Raw genomic sequence first — 16,898 nt, 5'->3', positions numbered from 1 at the left:
CAGACTATAAAGTTACACCTAAGCACAGGTATCCTCCTCCTGTGTCTAACAATACTGAGATCACAGATATGTACCACTATGTATGACTCTGTTTTTATAAAGCTTTATCTCCAACCACTGGCCACCTACCTCCTGAGAACTCAAAATTTCCAAGTCTGAAATCACTTAGTGACCAGCCCTAACCTAAAATTATCTAAGGGCTACCCTATCTCACTCAGGCTCATTAGCATAAATCCAAGTATGACCAAAGGAGCTAATTACAAATACTAAAAGCTATTCCTGTCACTCAGGAAATTCGAAGAGTTTTAGCAAGTCTGTGATAGGAAGGGACATGAATGCCAAATGTGCATCTTCTGTTCTAGCATCCCGATTACTCCTGGTTTCTCTGGCCTGTGTGGCATCTCTAGTTCATGGACGGCCCCTCTTCTCCCCATTTGCTAGTACTCCTCCTTATCCCAGTGGGCAACCTCACCAACTCCCCGGATCTCAATTGCCAACATCAGTGAACCATTTCAAAACTTCCTAGAATTTCCCTAGGTTGCAATTTCAACTCTCCAACTTGGCAGTTTGGAAAAACTTATTTAAATAAGCACCAATGACACACCTCTATATCACAGGAACACAAACCTACCACAATAAATGACACTCAACCAACCAAGTAATTTGTGACTCTCACCTTTCTAAATAATTTCTATGCTACCCTAATTATTTTTATTTAGGTGTATGTGGTGTGGAGCTGCTTATCAGTATGTGTACCTTGTGCATGTACTGCTCGTGGAAGCTAGAACAGGGCATTGGGTCCCCGGGAACTGGAGTTATAGGGAATTGTGAAGTCACCATGTGGGTGCTGGGAATTGAACCCTGGTCCTCTTCAAGAACAGCAAGTACTCTTAATCACTGTGTGGCTCCTGGTCCATAGTTACTCTTTATGTCTCTCATCAACCCCTCCTGAATAACCACACAAACTAGGATCTTCAAGTTTCTCACTTCCTGCCTCCTATTCCCATACAATCTATCCTCTGTGCTCCACATCCAACATGGTGATTGTCAATCTATAGCCTCTCACTTTACCTTTCAAAGCACAGAGTATACAGAACTTACCATGCTCTGTGAGGTCTTCCCTCACTGTGCTAATGCTCCCGAGTACCTCAAACCTAACTTACAGTTCTCCACACATTATGGTCTCCCTCTCCCTTTCCATTTACCACTCTCTGCAAGAAATGGGCTCTGGGGCCAGCTCCTAGCCAAAGCTTACTCCTCAGCTAATGACGGGTTTATAGGCTTAATAAACCCACAGCAAGTTGAAAGTATGTTGTAGAAATACAGATGCTCCTGGCCTCCCCAACATTATAGTTGAGTGATCACGTGGCTGACTAGGAACCGTGGCTCCCAGCCACACCCTCATCAAGTCTTCTACTACACAAGAGTGTGTACTGCTTCCACAACATCATGTGTGGGCAAGCAGTGAAGTCAGCCACTGTAAGTCAGGGACCACCTGTTCCTCTCTCTCAGCCTCAAGGAAGACATCAGTCACCACCATCTACAGTCTCTTCCTACCACTTCCCCCTAATCTTAGGTGAAGCCTATTCATGGAGCTGCCTCTCTCTAAACTTGTGTAAGGCCTGAGAATACTGTGCCAAGTAGAAGCAGCAGATAGTAAAACAAAGTAATAGGACACCGTGAAAGGCTTAGAGGGACTTTAACAGGACACTTTAAGAATAGAACTGGTGGGCTGGAGAGATGGCTCAGAGGTTAAGAGCACTGACTGCTCTTCCAGAGGTCCTGAGTTCAATTCCCAGCAACCACATGGTGGCTCACAACCTCTTGTAATGAGATCTGGTACCCTCTTCTGGCCTGCGGGAATACGTGCAGATAGAGCACTGTATACATAATAAATAAGTAAATCTTAAAACAAAACAAACAAACAAAAAAAAGAACTGGCTTCAGAGGAAGCCATGTGACTGAACGCCTGCCTAGCACATGATGCAGACTGGTTCAGCTCCTGGCACACCACAACACTGACAACACTGTTACTCCTAGCACACTACAACACTGTTACTCCTAGCACACTACAATACTGTTACTCCTGGCACACTACAATACTGTTACTCCTAGAAACAGAATGAAACACAGAACTGACTTGGGAAGCAAACACAGGAGAATCAGTTCATGGCCACCTTTGGCTACCCTGTCTCAAAAGAGTAAACTAAATAAACAAATAGCATCTGAGAAGGAATCTTTCAGCTGCAGGAGCCAGGAAAGCCTTCTGAGGTAGTACCATTTGAGGTGAGACATGAAGAGTGATCTAGGCACCAACAATTACAACTGCAAAAGCATTAGTGAGAAACAGCTTGAGTCCATGACATTAGTTTAGTAAATAAATAAATACTGTTACTGGCTAAAAAAATTAAAAAGATAGTTGAGACAAGAAGTATATGGCTAGGCCAGCGGTGGTGGTATATGCCTTTAATAACAGCACTTGGGAGGCAGAGGCAGGTGGATCTCTGTGAGTTCCAGGATAGCCTGGGCTACCAAGTGAGTCCCAGCCCAGGAAAGGTGCAAAAGCTACACAGAGAAACCTTGTCTCGAAAAACCAAAAAAAAAAAAAAAAAAAAAAAAAAAAAAAAAAAAAAGAAGTATAGGGCTAGTCATTTGTCCCTGTGTCTGTCCCTAGGACTGAATAGAGCATACACAGTGGGCAGGGAGTTAACTATCTTTTTTCTTTGCAGTGATGGCGATCAACCCAGGTCCTCGCATATACTCGGCAGGCTTTGCTCACAGGCCACATCTCCAGCTCAACACCCAATGGTTAGGTGAGTAAATCAGAAGTGACAAAGATGACTCTGTCACCGAGACACACTAACACCTTCCTCTGGGAACCAGAAGTTGAGTCTTCTGGAAGACATCCTTAATGATCCATGGTCTACATGGCAAGTTCCAGGATGGCCAAGGATACATAGTGAGGCCCCCAGTCTCAAGAAAGTTAAAATAAAATAATCAATATGAACCTAGAAAAATAACTCACCACCTAGATATGGTGGCACAAGTCAGGATTCAAGGCAGCCCTGGCTACACAGCAAACTGGAGCCCAGCCTAGGTTACAGGAATCCTTCTCAAGAAGAAAAGGAGAAAAAAGAAAATGACTCATCCTGTTCTTCATTACCCATCTCTCCATCTTTCCTAACTGACTAAAAGCCAACCCTTAAGAGATGAGAGTCCTTAGAAGAGAACGTATACCAGCTCTCACAAAACTTCACGTTCATTCAGGAGAGGGACAAGGTAAGAGCTGCAATACTTAACCTAAGGAGAAGCTGTTGTGGGGAAGAGAGAATGCAACCCACTGAAACACCAGACGCGGTTGAGATATGAGAATGAAAAGCTGACCTGTGCAGCTCACCCCAGGGTAATCATAAAGCTTTACCTGCCAAAAAACGCCACTTTCATATGTCTCCGAGACAGCACCTCCCCAATGACAGCAAGCTTGTTTCTGTAGCTCTGTATTTCCACCAGATCATCCTCAGTTGCTATTCGATCAAGTTCCGGATTCCTGTATGTTGCTGCAAAGTTCAAACAGTATTAGAAAAAAATGATATAAATGAATTCTACTAATTATACATATCACTGGAAAAATCTGAGTAGTCGGTTTCTTTTTTTTTTTAAGAAGGTGTGTGTCAGGTAGTTAGTCTAGGACCTCACACAAGCAAGGCAGGTGCTCTACCGCCAAGCTACAACCTCGAATATTTAGTAAAAGCAGTAAAAGCTGAGTGCCCACTGTGATGACTATCCTGCCTGAAAGAATTTCAAAAATATTGAAGATTTCAAGGACTTGGTGAAAGGGATCACTTAATATTCAGCTAGTGTTCAAAATTACAAACCATATGTGAAACAAAAGCCCCGTTTTAAAGAGAGAAACGAGAACCTACTAGCCATCTACTTTTGTTCAAGTCAATCCTGAACTGGAAAGCGGTTCCACATGCTGAGCTGTGACACTTAGAACTCAGTGCTTAAGCTTTCACACCACATTTTACATTTCAAGCACATTAATAAAGCATTCACAACTAGTGAATAATGGAAAGATTGGCACTGTACTTGCTATGTAGCTGAGGACCTTGAATTCCTGACCCTACAGGCTTGTACCACCAAGCCAAGGTTGTGATTCTTTTTTTTTTTTTTTTTTGAGACAGGGTTTCTCTGTAGTTTTGGTGCCTGACATGGATCTCACTCTGTAGACCAGAATTCACAGAGATCCGCTTGGCTCTGCTGGGATTAAAGGCGGCGGCCGCCACCGCCACCACCACCAACCAGCTCAAGGTTGTGATTCTTAAATCCTTACCTTACATATTATACTTCTTGTTATTTCTCAAAGTCTTCCAAAACTGGAAATAAACGTTTTTATTTTCTCACTCAATGAAACTTGGGCTATGTGATATTTGGAACTGGAGATAATCAAAGTTCCAGACCTAAGGAGCTGAAAATCTGGTGAGGGAGATTTAAAGGAACAAGTGGGGAAATGTTTGCTTCAATCAAGAGATTAAATACTTCCTCAATGTCACTGGAAATATTAAAGAATTTCTCACTTTTCACTGTAAACCCAACAGACAGATATCCTAAGAACCTGAAAAAATTCCAATAGTTCTCTTTAAATTAGTATATCCGGAAAAAAACAATTGAGCAGTTAGTTACACAAACGAAAGGAAAATATTTATCCTTTCCCAAAGCAACTACATCTCTTGTGAGAGAAGAGTTAAGCCTGAGATTCTAAAATTGCTCAAGGACAAATCGTGTAGGAGACATATGTAATGGCTGCATACAGACTGCCTGATTGTAGGCAGATCCTAGCTTTGTGACCTTGGGGCAAGTTGCTTATCTTCACAGTGCCTTTAAAGTGAGTATGCTTCTAACTTACCTACTGGTTTTATGAGAATTACAGAAATTTCAAATTTCATAATTAAACATTCGGACTAGTTAGTATCTTACTCATTTCTTAACTGTGAAATTGCTTTTACTCACTATGGTACTGTTCTCAGAATACAGAACAATGTGAATTCAACATCTAAACCCAAGCAGGGCACACACTTGTAAACCCAGCAGTCAGGAGGCAGAGGCAGGAGGATCAGGAGTTTAAAGCCATTCTTGGCTACAGAGCCAGTTCAAAGCCACCTGATCTCAAAAAAAAAAATAAAACAAAATAAAGAACTAAAGTTGAAATAATAAAACACTTGTATATATCTTCAACAGTAATTGTAGAAATTTTAAGAGGTACCAACCTTCAACAAAATGTGACCCTTCAGTAACAAACTCCAGTAACTGGCCAAAGATCGCAGTGATGGCCTTCTTTGCCAGCACAAAGTGCTTCAGTGGAGACACGGTGTCTGCCATTATGTACCTAGGGTGGGAAAGGAGAGAAAAGTAATAATCAGTCTCTGCCCCGGGACCCAGCTATGGGGCAGCCTGAGGCAGGAGGTACACTCGAGCCCAGGAAATCCAGTTCTACTTGGACAACATAACATGGCAGGGCATTCCTCATCGCCAAAGCTCTAATTAAACTGAATAATAAGGGTCTGAAGAGGTGGTTCAGCGGTTAAGAGGACTGGTTGATCTTCTAGAGGACCCTGGTTCAATTCCCAGCACCCACACAGTAGCTCACAAGTGTCTATGACTCTAGTTCTAAGGGGTCTGATGCCCTCCTCTGGCTTCTACAGGCACCAGGCACACACATGGTGCACACACTTACATGCAGCCACAGTACCCATACACATAAAATAAAAATTATTAAAAAAGAAAAAGTCATTTTTAGGAAATAATAAAAAATAAACTGAATAATAAGGAAGCTGTACACTCCCAGCAGTGAGGAGCTGAAGCAGGAAACCTAGTTTAAAACAAAACCAATCAAATAAAAACACTCTGGAACCCTCAAAATGGCCCAGTGGGGTAAAGGTGATTACTGCTAAGCCTGAGGACCTAATGAGTTCAATGCCCAGAAACCCACAGACAGAAGGAGAGAACCAACTCCAGCAAGGTGTTCTCTGCCTCCAACACAAATTCCAACATCCCACATATAAATCAAATGTAACTTCAAAAAACACAGGATAAAAATGTGCACAATTTCTGGGGCTGGTGATGTCTCAGTAGTTAAGATCACTTGTTGATCTTCAGGAGGCCTCAAATTGGGTTCTCAGAACCCACACTGTTGCTCTGTAACAACCATCTGTAACTCCAGTTCCAGCGGATCTGACGCCCTCTTCTGACCTCCAAGGAATAACATACATAAAAAAACAAAAACAAAAAAAACTAAAGACAAAACAAAAAATATGTCTTAAAATCATTAAGTATTCTAATCCCTGCCAGTTTGTGTCTCAATTTCCTAATGGCAAAAACTAACCTGACCAAACAGACCGAATACCTTTAAGTTAATTTTCTAGGTAATTTATTTATTTTAAGAAGTCATTTTAGTCAGAAACGGAAGACTACTCTTGAATGACCTCTTACTAGAACTGGTGAAATCTGCCTCCCCTAGTGCAGCCTGTAATCCAGTTACCCAGGAGGCTAAGGCAATCTGCAAATTCAAGGTCCACAGAGGCAACAGTGAGTTGCAGGCTTGCCTGGGCCACTTAGTAAGACCCTGTCTCAAAATGAAAAGTTTAGAAACGGGTTGGGGTCGTGTGTGTGTGTGTGTGTGTGTGTGTGTGTGTGTGTGTGTGTGTAGTGGCTCAGTGGTAAAGCACTTGCCTAGTATGTGAGACCTGTGAAGGTTCATTCCTTGGTTCTGGAAAAATGTATATGTAAATAAATAATGTAAAATACGTAAAGACTAATGACAGAAATCTTGGTTGCATTTCCTACTTTATTTCCCTTGAGTGAAGATGAAACTATTGTCGCTACGCTGCAGCTGCGTGTGACTCTTAAGCACATCAGGAAACTGGGTTAGGGAGAGGAAGCCAAGATCTCAAGCCATAACTAAGTCACTAACTTTCCCAGTTGATGGTGTAGAAAAGAAAGTAAAATTCCCAGGTCACAATGCAGTACAGACACTGAGAAAGCAACAGCTTTCATCACAATTAAGAGTTCAAGACTTAAAGGAGGCATGCCGGCTTCTAGCCAAAGTCCCCAAACTTAGGAATGTTAAATTTAAAATAACAATAAAGACGTTGTATCTGGAAGCTTCTTATGAAAAGACACCAAAGACAACCACACACTAACCCCGGTGTGCTTGAAATGAAGCGCCGTGGCCACCAGGAGGGTAGATCCCTCCAGACCTGACGGCGCGGAGGAGGTGCGTGGGGATAGGAAGCCGCGTGGGCCCTGAGCTGGCCCAGCCGGGTGGACTCCTACCTGGACAGGCCGCCCGTGGCTCCCGCCCGGCCCGCCGCCCCAGCCGGTCAGGGCGCCCTCGCTGCGCCTGTCCGGAGCTCGAAGGTCATTCCGGGCGTCCCCACCCGCCAGCGGACACTCACTCCGTCCCGGCTCCGACGGTCACCCAGCAACCACAGCTCCGCCACGGCCCCCAGGCTGTCTCATCCTCCCGAGAGAGGGGAGGTGCCCAGAGGAGGGGCTCTGTGGCAGCTACTTCCGGTTACTCGCCTCTCCTATTGGCTGTTACTCCGAGACCGGAACTGCATCTATTCCGGGTGCCATTTTCCTTCAGGGTAGAAGGCGAGGTTTGTTATGGGCATGGACTCTTAAACAGAAGCTTTAACCGCTTTCCCTTCTACCTTACAATTCCTTCCCTTCCTTTTCCTCTTCAAAGTTTTCAAAGCTCAGCGGAGCCTAGAAACCTATGGTTGTTTTAGAGTGTAGGGTGCAAATTGGGGTGGGGGCGAAGAGGTCCCAAAACCACAGAGATGCTTGTTTATCAAGCTAACCGGGAAAGTCCAAACTTCACTTCACTGCTCAGCTCTTGATTTGGTATCCTGGAGTTGGGTGTGAAAGATGTTACTTGGGAATTAACTTGTCCATGACTTAAACTTCGTTAGGAATCACCGTAAAGACCGGGCGTTGTGGTGCACGCCTTTAGGAGGCATGCAGATCTCTGTGAATTCCAGCCTGGTCTACAGAGTGAGTGTCATAGCTGCTACACAGAGAAACCCTGTCGTGAAAACAACAAACAAACAAAAAATCACTTGGAAATTTTGTTAAGCTGTTGATTTTGATTCATTGGTCAAGGGTGCAGCCCAAGAGTCTACATGGTCCACCTCCCAGGAGAGCTTCCACAGCATATGTCCTTTCCAGAGTTAGCAAATGAGATGCTTTTGCAAGGGAAGCCACTTCATCTCTGTAAATGACAGGTACCTCATCTATAAAATACTAAAAATACCTACTTTATGGATTATGGAACAGTGGATGGGTTAGCATGTAAGGTGCTTAGGACACTGATGGACAGCTAAAGAGCTGGGTAAATACCATAGGTCTATTGGGTAGGTGACTATCAAGCAAATACAATGGATGAGATCATTTCAGACTGTGCTTGCTGTTACCAGGGGGCGGGGGGGAAATCAGGGCAATGGAATAGAGTATCTGAAGACAAAGGAGTAAGGTGGAGCCAACTAGGATGTCATTTCTCAGGTTTTTTTCCAGACCCTTACTGGGAATATCTGGAGGAAAACTGTCCAAAGATTAATAGAAAGGACAGTGGTAAGGTGGAAGAAATGAAAGACTAGCATGGTGGAGTGTAGAAAAGAAGAGGGTGAGAGAAATGTTGGAAGGAAGGCAGGTATAGAATCATGAAAGCTAAGACCAGAAGTATGAATTTCTTTAATACAAGGACTCACTGTGTAGCCCAGATGGGCCTTAAACTTGAAATTCTGAAATCTGCTAAGGGTTGGTTTTATAAATGTGTGTGCACCACCATATCCTGCAGAAATTTTGATTAAATGTAATGGAAAACTTTTGGCCCAGAGAATAACAAAATTTGATATTTGTTCTTGTTTGTTTGCATGGAGACAAGGTCTCACTTTAGTTCTGGCTGACTAGATGATGGGAGCTTCCCAAATGACGTGATTAAAGGAATATGCTACCAAACTCTGAATTGATTTATATTTTCCCAAGTCACTTTGGCTATAAAGTGATTCCACACAATGCTTTCTTATTTTTAAACAGTGCTAGAGATTGAACCCAAAGTCTCGTGCATCAAGCCTCTACCTCTGAGCTACATGCCTAACCCTGTAGCAAAAATCTTTTCCAGAATGGGCAACAGAGGCACATGCCTGTAGCAGTAGCTACTAGATGTCAGAAGCAGAAAGACTGCTCAAGCCCAGGAGTTCTAACTCTGTAGGGAATATAGTGAGACCATCATCTGGGGAAAGAAAAAAAAAAAGCTGGGTATGCTAGCTCACTGACCCCAGCAGCATCTGGGAAGGGAAGACAGGAGGATTGCCTTAAGGGGTAGGCCAAACTGGAATAAAGACCTGTCTCAAAAACTAAAGACAAAATTTATTTCCAATAAAGTTCTAAAATTAAAAAAGAGCAATCTCATGCTTTACTGTGGAAGTGCTGCTATGTAGTTTGGTATTGGTACAGAAGCTAAAATCTTTATTTTAAGGAATGTTTTATGGGCATGGGAAGCACCTACACTGGCTAAAATACCAGAAAAGGAAGAATGGAGACTCTTGAGTAGGCATGAACAATAAGGCAATTCCTTCCTGTGTTCTGCTCTTAAAGCCTTCAAACTAACTGACTGATCAGTCCATCACACATAGAGGTCAGAGGCCACTGAACCGTTTTTGCCAGACCTTAATGCAATTTCTACTGAAATGCTTTTAACCTATTGAGTAGAAATGGGGTGAATTTTTTTTTTATAATTGGTCCTTTTTTTTAATGTAAAAACATTTTATGTATAACTGCAGGAGAAATAATACACAGATAGCTTGAACATAAAAACAGATTAGCCAGGTGGTGGTGGCGCATGCCTTTAATCCCAGCACTCAGGAGGCAGAGGCAGGTGGATCTCTGTGAGTTCAAGGCCAGCCTGGTCTCCAAAGTGAGTTCCAGGAAAGGTGCAAAGCTACACAGAGAAACCCTGTCTTGAAAAACTAAAAAACTAAAAAACTAAAAAAAAAAAAAAAAAAAAAAGAAAAGAAAAAACCAATTATAATCCAAAAGTCCAGGGTTATTTTAAACAGTAAAATATTTTCTCTGTAGAAAATAGTATAAGTGATAACATTTCCCAATGGGCCCTTTTAAGCCAAAAGATAGCTGAATTATACATATAAATATTGATTTGATTCTGGGATACAGAAGAAACCTAAGTGATTTACAGCAGACATTTTTTCTATAGGCTAATCCATAATCTAAAAAGATTTTAGCCTCCCCTCCTGAAAGTACAGACAGCATATTCTTTCATCAGCTTGATATGGTATATATTCTTATCCTAATAGTGAAATGTTTCACTAAAGCTTGCCCAGTGATTGAGTAAAACCAAAACTTATTATAAGCCACAGCCATCCTAGGGTACCCCCTGCTAGGTAGCCCCCCTGGATCTGTGAGTTGCAGTCTGAATGTCCTTTGCTTTATATCTAGTATCCACTTATGAGTGAGTACATACCATGTTTGTCCTTCTGATTTTGGGTTACCTCACTCAAGATGATATTTTATAGTTCCATCCATTTGCCTGCAAATTTCATGATGTCATTGTTTGTCTCTGCTGAGTAGTACTCCAATGTGTATATGTACCACATTTTCTTAATCCATTCTTCAGTTGACGGGCATCTAGGTTGTTTCCAGGATCTGGCTATTACAAATAATACTGTTATAAACATGTATCTTTGTGATATGATTGAGCATTCCTTGGGTATATGCCCAAGAGTGGTATGGCTTGGTCTTGAGGTAGATGGATTCCCAATTATCTGAGAAAACTGCCATACTGATTTCCACAGTGATTGTACAAGTTTGCACTCCCACCAACAGTGGAGGAGAGTTCCCCTTGCTCTGCATCCTCTCCTACATAGACTGTCATTAGTGTTGATCATAGCCATTCTGACAGGTGTAACGTGGTATCTCAGAGTCATTTTGATTTGCATTTCTCTGATGACTAAGGATGTTGAGCATTTCCTTAAATGTCTTTCAGCCATTTGTGATTCTTCTTTTGAGAATTCTCTGTTTAGCTCTTTAGCACATTTAATTGGATTGTTCAGTATTTTGATGTCTAGTTTCTTGAGTTCTTTATATACTTTGGAGATCAGTCCTCTGTCAGATGTGGGGTTGGTGAAGGTCTTTTCCCATTCTATAGGCCATCTTTTTGTCTTATTGATGGTGTCTTTTGCTCTACAAAAGCTTCTCAGTTTCAAGAGGTCCCATTTATTAATTATGATCAGTGTCTGTGCTGCTGGTGTTATATTTAGGAAGTGATCTCCTGTGCTAATGCGTTCAAGAGTACTTCCTACTTTCTCTTCAATGTAACTGGGTTTATGTTGAGGTCTTTGATCCACTTGGACTTGAGTTTTGTGCATGGTGACAGATATGGATCTATTTGTAATCTTTTACATATTGACATCCGGTTATGCCAGCACCATTTGTTGAAGATGCTTTCTTTTTTCCATTGTACAGTTTTAGCTTCTTTGTAAAAAATCAGGTGTTCATATGTGTGTGGATTAATGTCAGGGTCTTCAATTTGATTCCATTGGTCTTTATGTCAGTTTTTATACCAGTACCAAGCTGTTTTTATTACTATAGCTCTATAGTAAAGCTTGATGTCAGGGATGTTGATGCCTCCAGAGGTTGCTTTATTATACAGGATTCTTTTAGCTATCCTGGGTCTTTTGTTTTTCCATATGAATTTGAGTATTGTTCTTTGCAAGTCTGTGAAGAATTGTGTTGGGATTTTTGATGGGGATTGCATTGAGTCTGTAGATTGCTTTTGGTAAGATTGCCATTTTTACTATGTTAATCCTACCTATCCATGAGCATGGGAGAGCCTTCCATTTTCTGATATCTTCTTCAATTTCTTTCTTTAGAGATTTAAAGTTCTTATCAAAAAAGGTCCTTCACTTGTTTACTTAGTGTTATACCAAAGTATTTTATATTGTTTGTGGCTATTGTAAAGGGTGATGTTTCTCTGACTTTTTTTCTCAGCCCTTTTATCATTTGTGTATAGGAGAGCTACTGATTTTTTTGAGTTGATTTTGTATCCTGCCACTTTACTGAAGGAGTTTATCAGCTGTAGGAGTTCCCTGGTAGAATTTTTGGGATCTCTTATGTGTACTATCATATCGGCTGAAAGTAGTGAATGTTTGACTTCTTCCTTTCCAATTTGTATCCCTTTGATCTCCTTTTGTTGTCTTATTGCTCTAACTAGAACTTCAAGTACTTTTTTTTTTTTTTTTTGCTAGAGCTGAGGACTGAACCCAGGGCCTTGAGCTTGCTAGGCAAGCGCTCTACCACTGAGCTAAATCCCCAACCCCAATTCAGCCTATTTCTAATAATCTATACTTTGCTACATAGCTCATGGCTTACCGGTACCTTACATCTCCCTTGTCATGTTGGCTCGCAGTCTCTCCCCCTGCCAAGCAGTTTAAATAATATAAGCGTCTATGTGTTTATTTTATAAGTGGGCTGTCGGACTAACAGGGCTTGGTGGGAGCTGGAGAGAAGGTCTCCAGCTACAATGTTGAATAAATATGGGGAGAGCAGACAGCCTTGTCTTGTTCCTGATTTCAGTGGAATTGCTTTGAGTTTCTCTCCATTTAATTTGATGGTGGCTGTTGGCTTGCTGTAAATTGTCTTTATTATGTTTAGGAATGTTCCTTGTATTCCTGATCTCTCTAAGACCTTTATCATGAAGGGGTGTTGGATTTTGTCAAAGCCTTTTTCAACATCTAATGAGATGATCATGTGGGGTTTTTTTTTCTTTCAGTTTGTCTATATGGTGTATTACATTGACAGATTTTCGTAAGTTGAATCATTCTTGCATCCCTGGGATGAAGCCTACTTGGTCATGGTGGATAATTTTTTTATGTGTTCTTGAAATCAGTTTGCCAATATTTTGATGAGTATTTTTTAATCAATGTTCATGAGGGAGATTGGTCTGTAATTCTCTTTGTTGTATCTTTGTGTGGTTTGGGTATCAGGGTAACTGTAGCCTCATAAAAAGAGTTTGGTAATGTTCCTTCTGTTTCTATTGTGTGGAACAATTTGAAGAGTATTGGAATTAGTTCTTCTTTGAAAATCTGGTAGAATTCTGCGCTGAAACCATCTGGTGCTGGGCTTTTTTTTTTTTTTTTTTTTTTTTTTTTTTTTTTTTTTTTTTTTTTTTTGGTTGGGAGACTTTTAATGATTGTTTTTATTTCCTTAGGGGTTATTGGTCTATTTAAATAGTTTATCTGGTGTTGATTTAACTTTGGTATGTGCTACTTATGCAGAAAATTGTCTATTTCTGGCAGATTTTCCAATTTTGTGGAGTACAGGTTTTTGAAGTATTACCTGATGATTCTCTGGATTTCCTCATTGTCTGTTGTTATTGTCTCCCTTTTCATTTCTGATTTTGCTAATTTGGATGCTCTCTCTCTCTGCCTTTTTGTTAATTTGGATAAGGGTTTGTCTGTCTTGTTGATTTTTTTCAAAGAACCAACTCTTTGTTTCATTGATTCTTTTTATTGTTCTCTTTGTTTCTATTTCATTGATTTCAGCCCTCAGTTTGATTTCCTGGTGTCTATTCCTCCTGGGTGAGTTTGTTTCTTTTTTTTTCTTAACAGCTTTCAGATGTGCTGGTAAGTGATTAGTGTGAGATTTCTCCATCTTTTTTATGTGAGCATTTAGTGCTATGAATTTTCCTCTTATCACTGCTTTCATAGTGTCCTATAAATTTGGATATGTTGTACTTTCATTTTCATTGAATTCTAGGAAATCTTTCTTTTTTTCTTTATTTCTTCCTTGACCCATTGGCGATTCAGTTGATCATTATTCAGTTTCCATGAGATTGTAGGCTTTCTATAGTTTTTGTTGTTGTTGAAATCTAACTTTAAGGCATGGTGGTTCAATAAAATACAGAAGGTTATTCCTATTTTTTTTTAATCTGTTGAGATGTGATCAATTTTTGAGAAGGTTCCATGGGGTGCTAAGAAGTTATATTCTTTTGTGTTAGGGTAGAATGTTCTGTAGATATCTATTAAGTCCATTTGAGCCATAACATCTGTTAGGTCCTTTATTTCTCTGTTAAGTTTCAGTCTGGTAGATCTGTCCATTGGTGAGAGTGGTGTGTTGAAATCTCCCACTACAATGTGTAGTTTGATGTCCTATTTAAGCTTTAGCAATGTTCCTTTTATGAATGTGGGTGTCTTTGTATTTGGGGCATAAATGTTCAGAATTGAGGCTTCATCTTGGTGGATTTTCCCTGTGATAAATATGTAATGACCATCCTGATCTCTTTCGATTGATTTTAATTTGAAGTATATTTTATTAGATATTAGAATAGCTACACCAGCTTGTTTCTTAAGTACATTTGATTGGAAAGCCTTTTCCTCTGAGGTAGTGTCTATCTGGAGTTGAGGTGTGTTTCTTGTTGCAGCAGAAGGATGGACCCTGTTTTCATATCCATTCTGTTAGCCTGTTATAGGTGAGTTGAGACCATTGATATTGATGGATATTAATGACCAGTGATTGTTAATTCCTGTTATTTTTGGTGGTAGTGTTGTATTTACCTTCTTTGGTATTTGTTGGTGTGGGATTATCTATTGCCTGAGTTTTCATGGGTGTTTAATTTTGTTAGGTTGTATTTTTCCTTCTAGTGCTTTCTGTAGGGCTGGATTTGTGGATAGGTATTGTTTGAATCTGGTTTTATCATAGAATATTTTGTATACTCCATCTATGGTGATTGAGAGTTTTGCTGGATATAGTAGTCTGGGTTGGCATCCGTGGTCTCTTAGTGTCTGCATAACATTTGTCCAGAACCTTCTTGCTTTCATAGTCTCTATTGAGAAGTCTGGTGTTATTCTGACGGGTCTGCCTTTATATGTTACTCGGCCTTTTTCTTTTGCGGCTCTTAATATTTTTTGTTGTTGTTATGTATGTTTAGTGTTTTGATTATTATATGGCTAGGGGACTTTTTTTTGGATCCAGCCTATTTGGTGTTCTGTAAGCTTCTTGTATCTTCATAGGTATTTCTTTCTTTAGGTTGGGAAAGTTTTCTTCTGTGATTTGTTAAATATATTTTCTGTGCCTTTGAGTTGGTATTCTTCTCCTTCTTCTATCCCTGTTATTCTTAGGTTTGGTCTTTTCATGGTGTCCCAAATTTCCTGGATGTTTTATGTTATGACTTTTTTGGCTTTAGTGTTTTCTTTGATTTTCTCTATTGTGTCTTCAGCATCAGAGATTCTCTGTTCCATCTCTTGCATTCTGTTTGTTATGCTTGCATTTGTAGTTCCCGTTTGTTTAGTCAGATTTTCTATTTCCAGCATTCCTTCAGTTTGTGTCTTCTTTATTTTCTCAATTTCAATTTCCAAATCTTGAACTGTTTCCTTCATCTGTTTAATTGCTTTTCCTTGGTTTTCTTTGATTTCTTCCAATTTTTTGTTTGTTTTTTTTCTTCCATTTCTTTAAGGGAATTTTTCATTTCCTCTTTAAGGGCCTCTATCATCTTCTCCCCCCAATCCCCTGGAGCTGAGGACCAAACCCAGGGCCTTGTGCTTGCTAGGCAAGCGCTCTACCACTGAGCTAAATCCCCAACCCCATCTCTATCATCTTCTTAAAGTCATTTTTAGGATTGATTTCTTCTGCGTTGGTATGTTCAGGTCTTGCAGGTGTAGAATCACTAGGTCCTGATGGTGTCATATAGATCTTTATGTTGTTGCCTGTATTTTTGCACTGATGTCTACACTCATCTCTTCCTCTGCTCGGTACAGGCAGTGTCTGTGTTTGAGGGTGCCTTTCATGTTCCAATTGATAGTCTTGGTCCACTGGGAGTTCTTGGTCGAATCAGTGCTGTTGGGCTCTGTTTCACTGGGAGCAGCTTTGTTCAACAGTGTTAGTGGGTTCTGTCTCAGGGACCAGCTGTCCCCAATTGGTGCAGGGTGGGCTTATGGCTCCAGTGGTTATTGGGTTCACAGGGGCTGGTTCTTTTTGCGAAGGAGCAGGGAAAGGTAGCTACCTGGTCCCTGGAGCTCCAGTGGCTGAACAGGAGGGTCACAGGACTAATTTCTGCCAGTGATCTGATAGATGAAAGGGGGTACTGTACCTTCAAGCTCTCTCTTATCAAGTTCCTGCCCCCTTCTCTGCCCCTTCACTCTTCTCCCCTCAGTAAACCTCCTTCCTGGGTCCTGTTGTATGGTGGGACTCCTTCCTGCCATCTTTAAAATACAACATTGGCAGTTCCAAGAGACATGGTACCCCCATTTCCATTCACCTGCCATCCCTAATCCCTTACTTGTTTGTTTGTTTGTTTTGTTTTGTTTTGCAAGACAGGGTTTTTCTGTGTAGTTTTGGTGCCTGTCCTGGATCTTGCTCTGTAGAACAGGCTGGCCTCAAACTCACAGAGATCTGTCTGCCTCTGCCTCTTGAGTGCTGGGATTAAAGGCGTATGCCACCACCCGGCTTCCTTTTTATAATAACAAAAAGGGTGGAATGTCATTATTCCTAGCTACTTCTGGAGTCACATGACTGTGTATGCACTGTCAGCACTCAGGCAAAATTCACTCCAGGGCCTTACATCCTTTGCAATCTGTGTGTCCTATGTAATCTGTGTGCAGCATGGTCAGGTAAACTTCAGGCAGCGTGATCATGTACTCTATGTGCATGCGTGGTGTAAGCCCATATACGCATGTGCGAGGTGACCTATAAAAGCAGGCCCCGCTAGTTACTCTCACCCCCTGTTGCTAGAGGTAGCACACACACACACACACACCACCGTCCCACACCTTTCTTTTGGGTAAGCCTACCCACCTCCACCCTTTCCCTTCCCTAATAAAAACTTT

General features: G+C 41.0%; 1 protein-coding gene across 2 annotated transcripts in view; it reads right to left on the bottom strand.

The window, feature by feature from the left end:
* Positions 1 to 7,547, bottom strand: part of Mfn1 (mitofusin 1) — a 45,891-nt gene extending 38,344 nt beyond the window's left edge. Inside the window, exons 1-3 of one of the 2 annotated variants that reach the window (XM_036191587.1) lie at positions 7,333 to 7,547; positions 5,268 to 5,386; positions 3,422 to 3,557 (exon numbers count right to left, since the gene is read on the bottom strand). In XM_036191587.1, coding sequence (XP_036047480.1) covers positions 3,422 to 3,557; positions 5,268 to 5,379 — 248 coding nt within the window. In that variant the 5' untranslated portion in view covers positions 5,380 to 5,386; positions 7,333 to 7,547. The remainder of the gene's footprint in view (positions 1 to 3,421; positions 3,558 to 5,267; positions 5,387 to 7,332) is intronic. The other variant, XM_036191588.1, reaches the window with a different exon arrangement.
* Between the last annotated feature and the right edge of the window lie 9,351 nt (positions 7,548 to 16,898).

Source organism: Onychomys torridus, chromosome 6, assembly GCF_903995425.1.
Source record: "Onychomys torridus chromosome 6, mOncTor1.1, whole genome shotgun sequence".
Taxonomy (NCBI): Eukaryota; Metazoa; Chordata; class Mammalia; order Rodentia; family Cricetidae; genus Onychomys; species Onychomys torridus.
The sequence above is the reverse complement of the archived record's forward strand: the minus strand, read 5'-3'. Positions and strand labels throughout refer to the sequence as shown.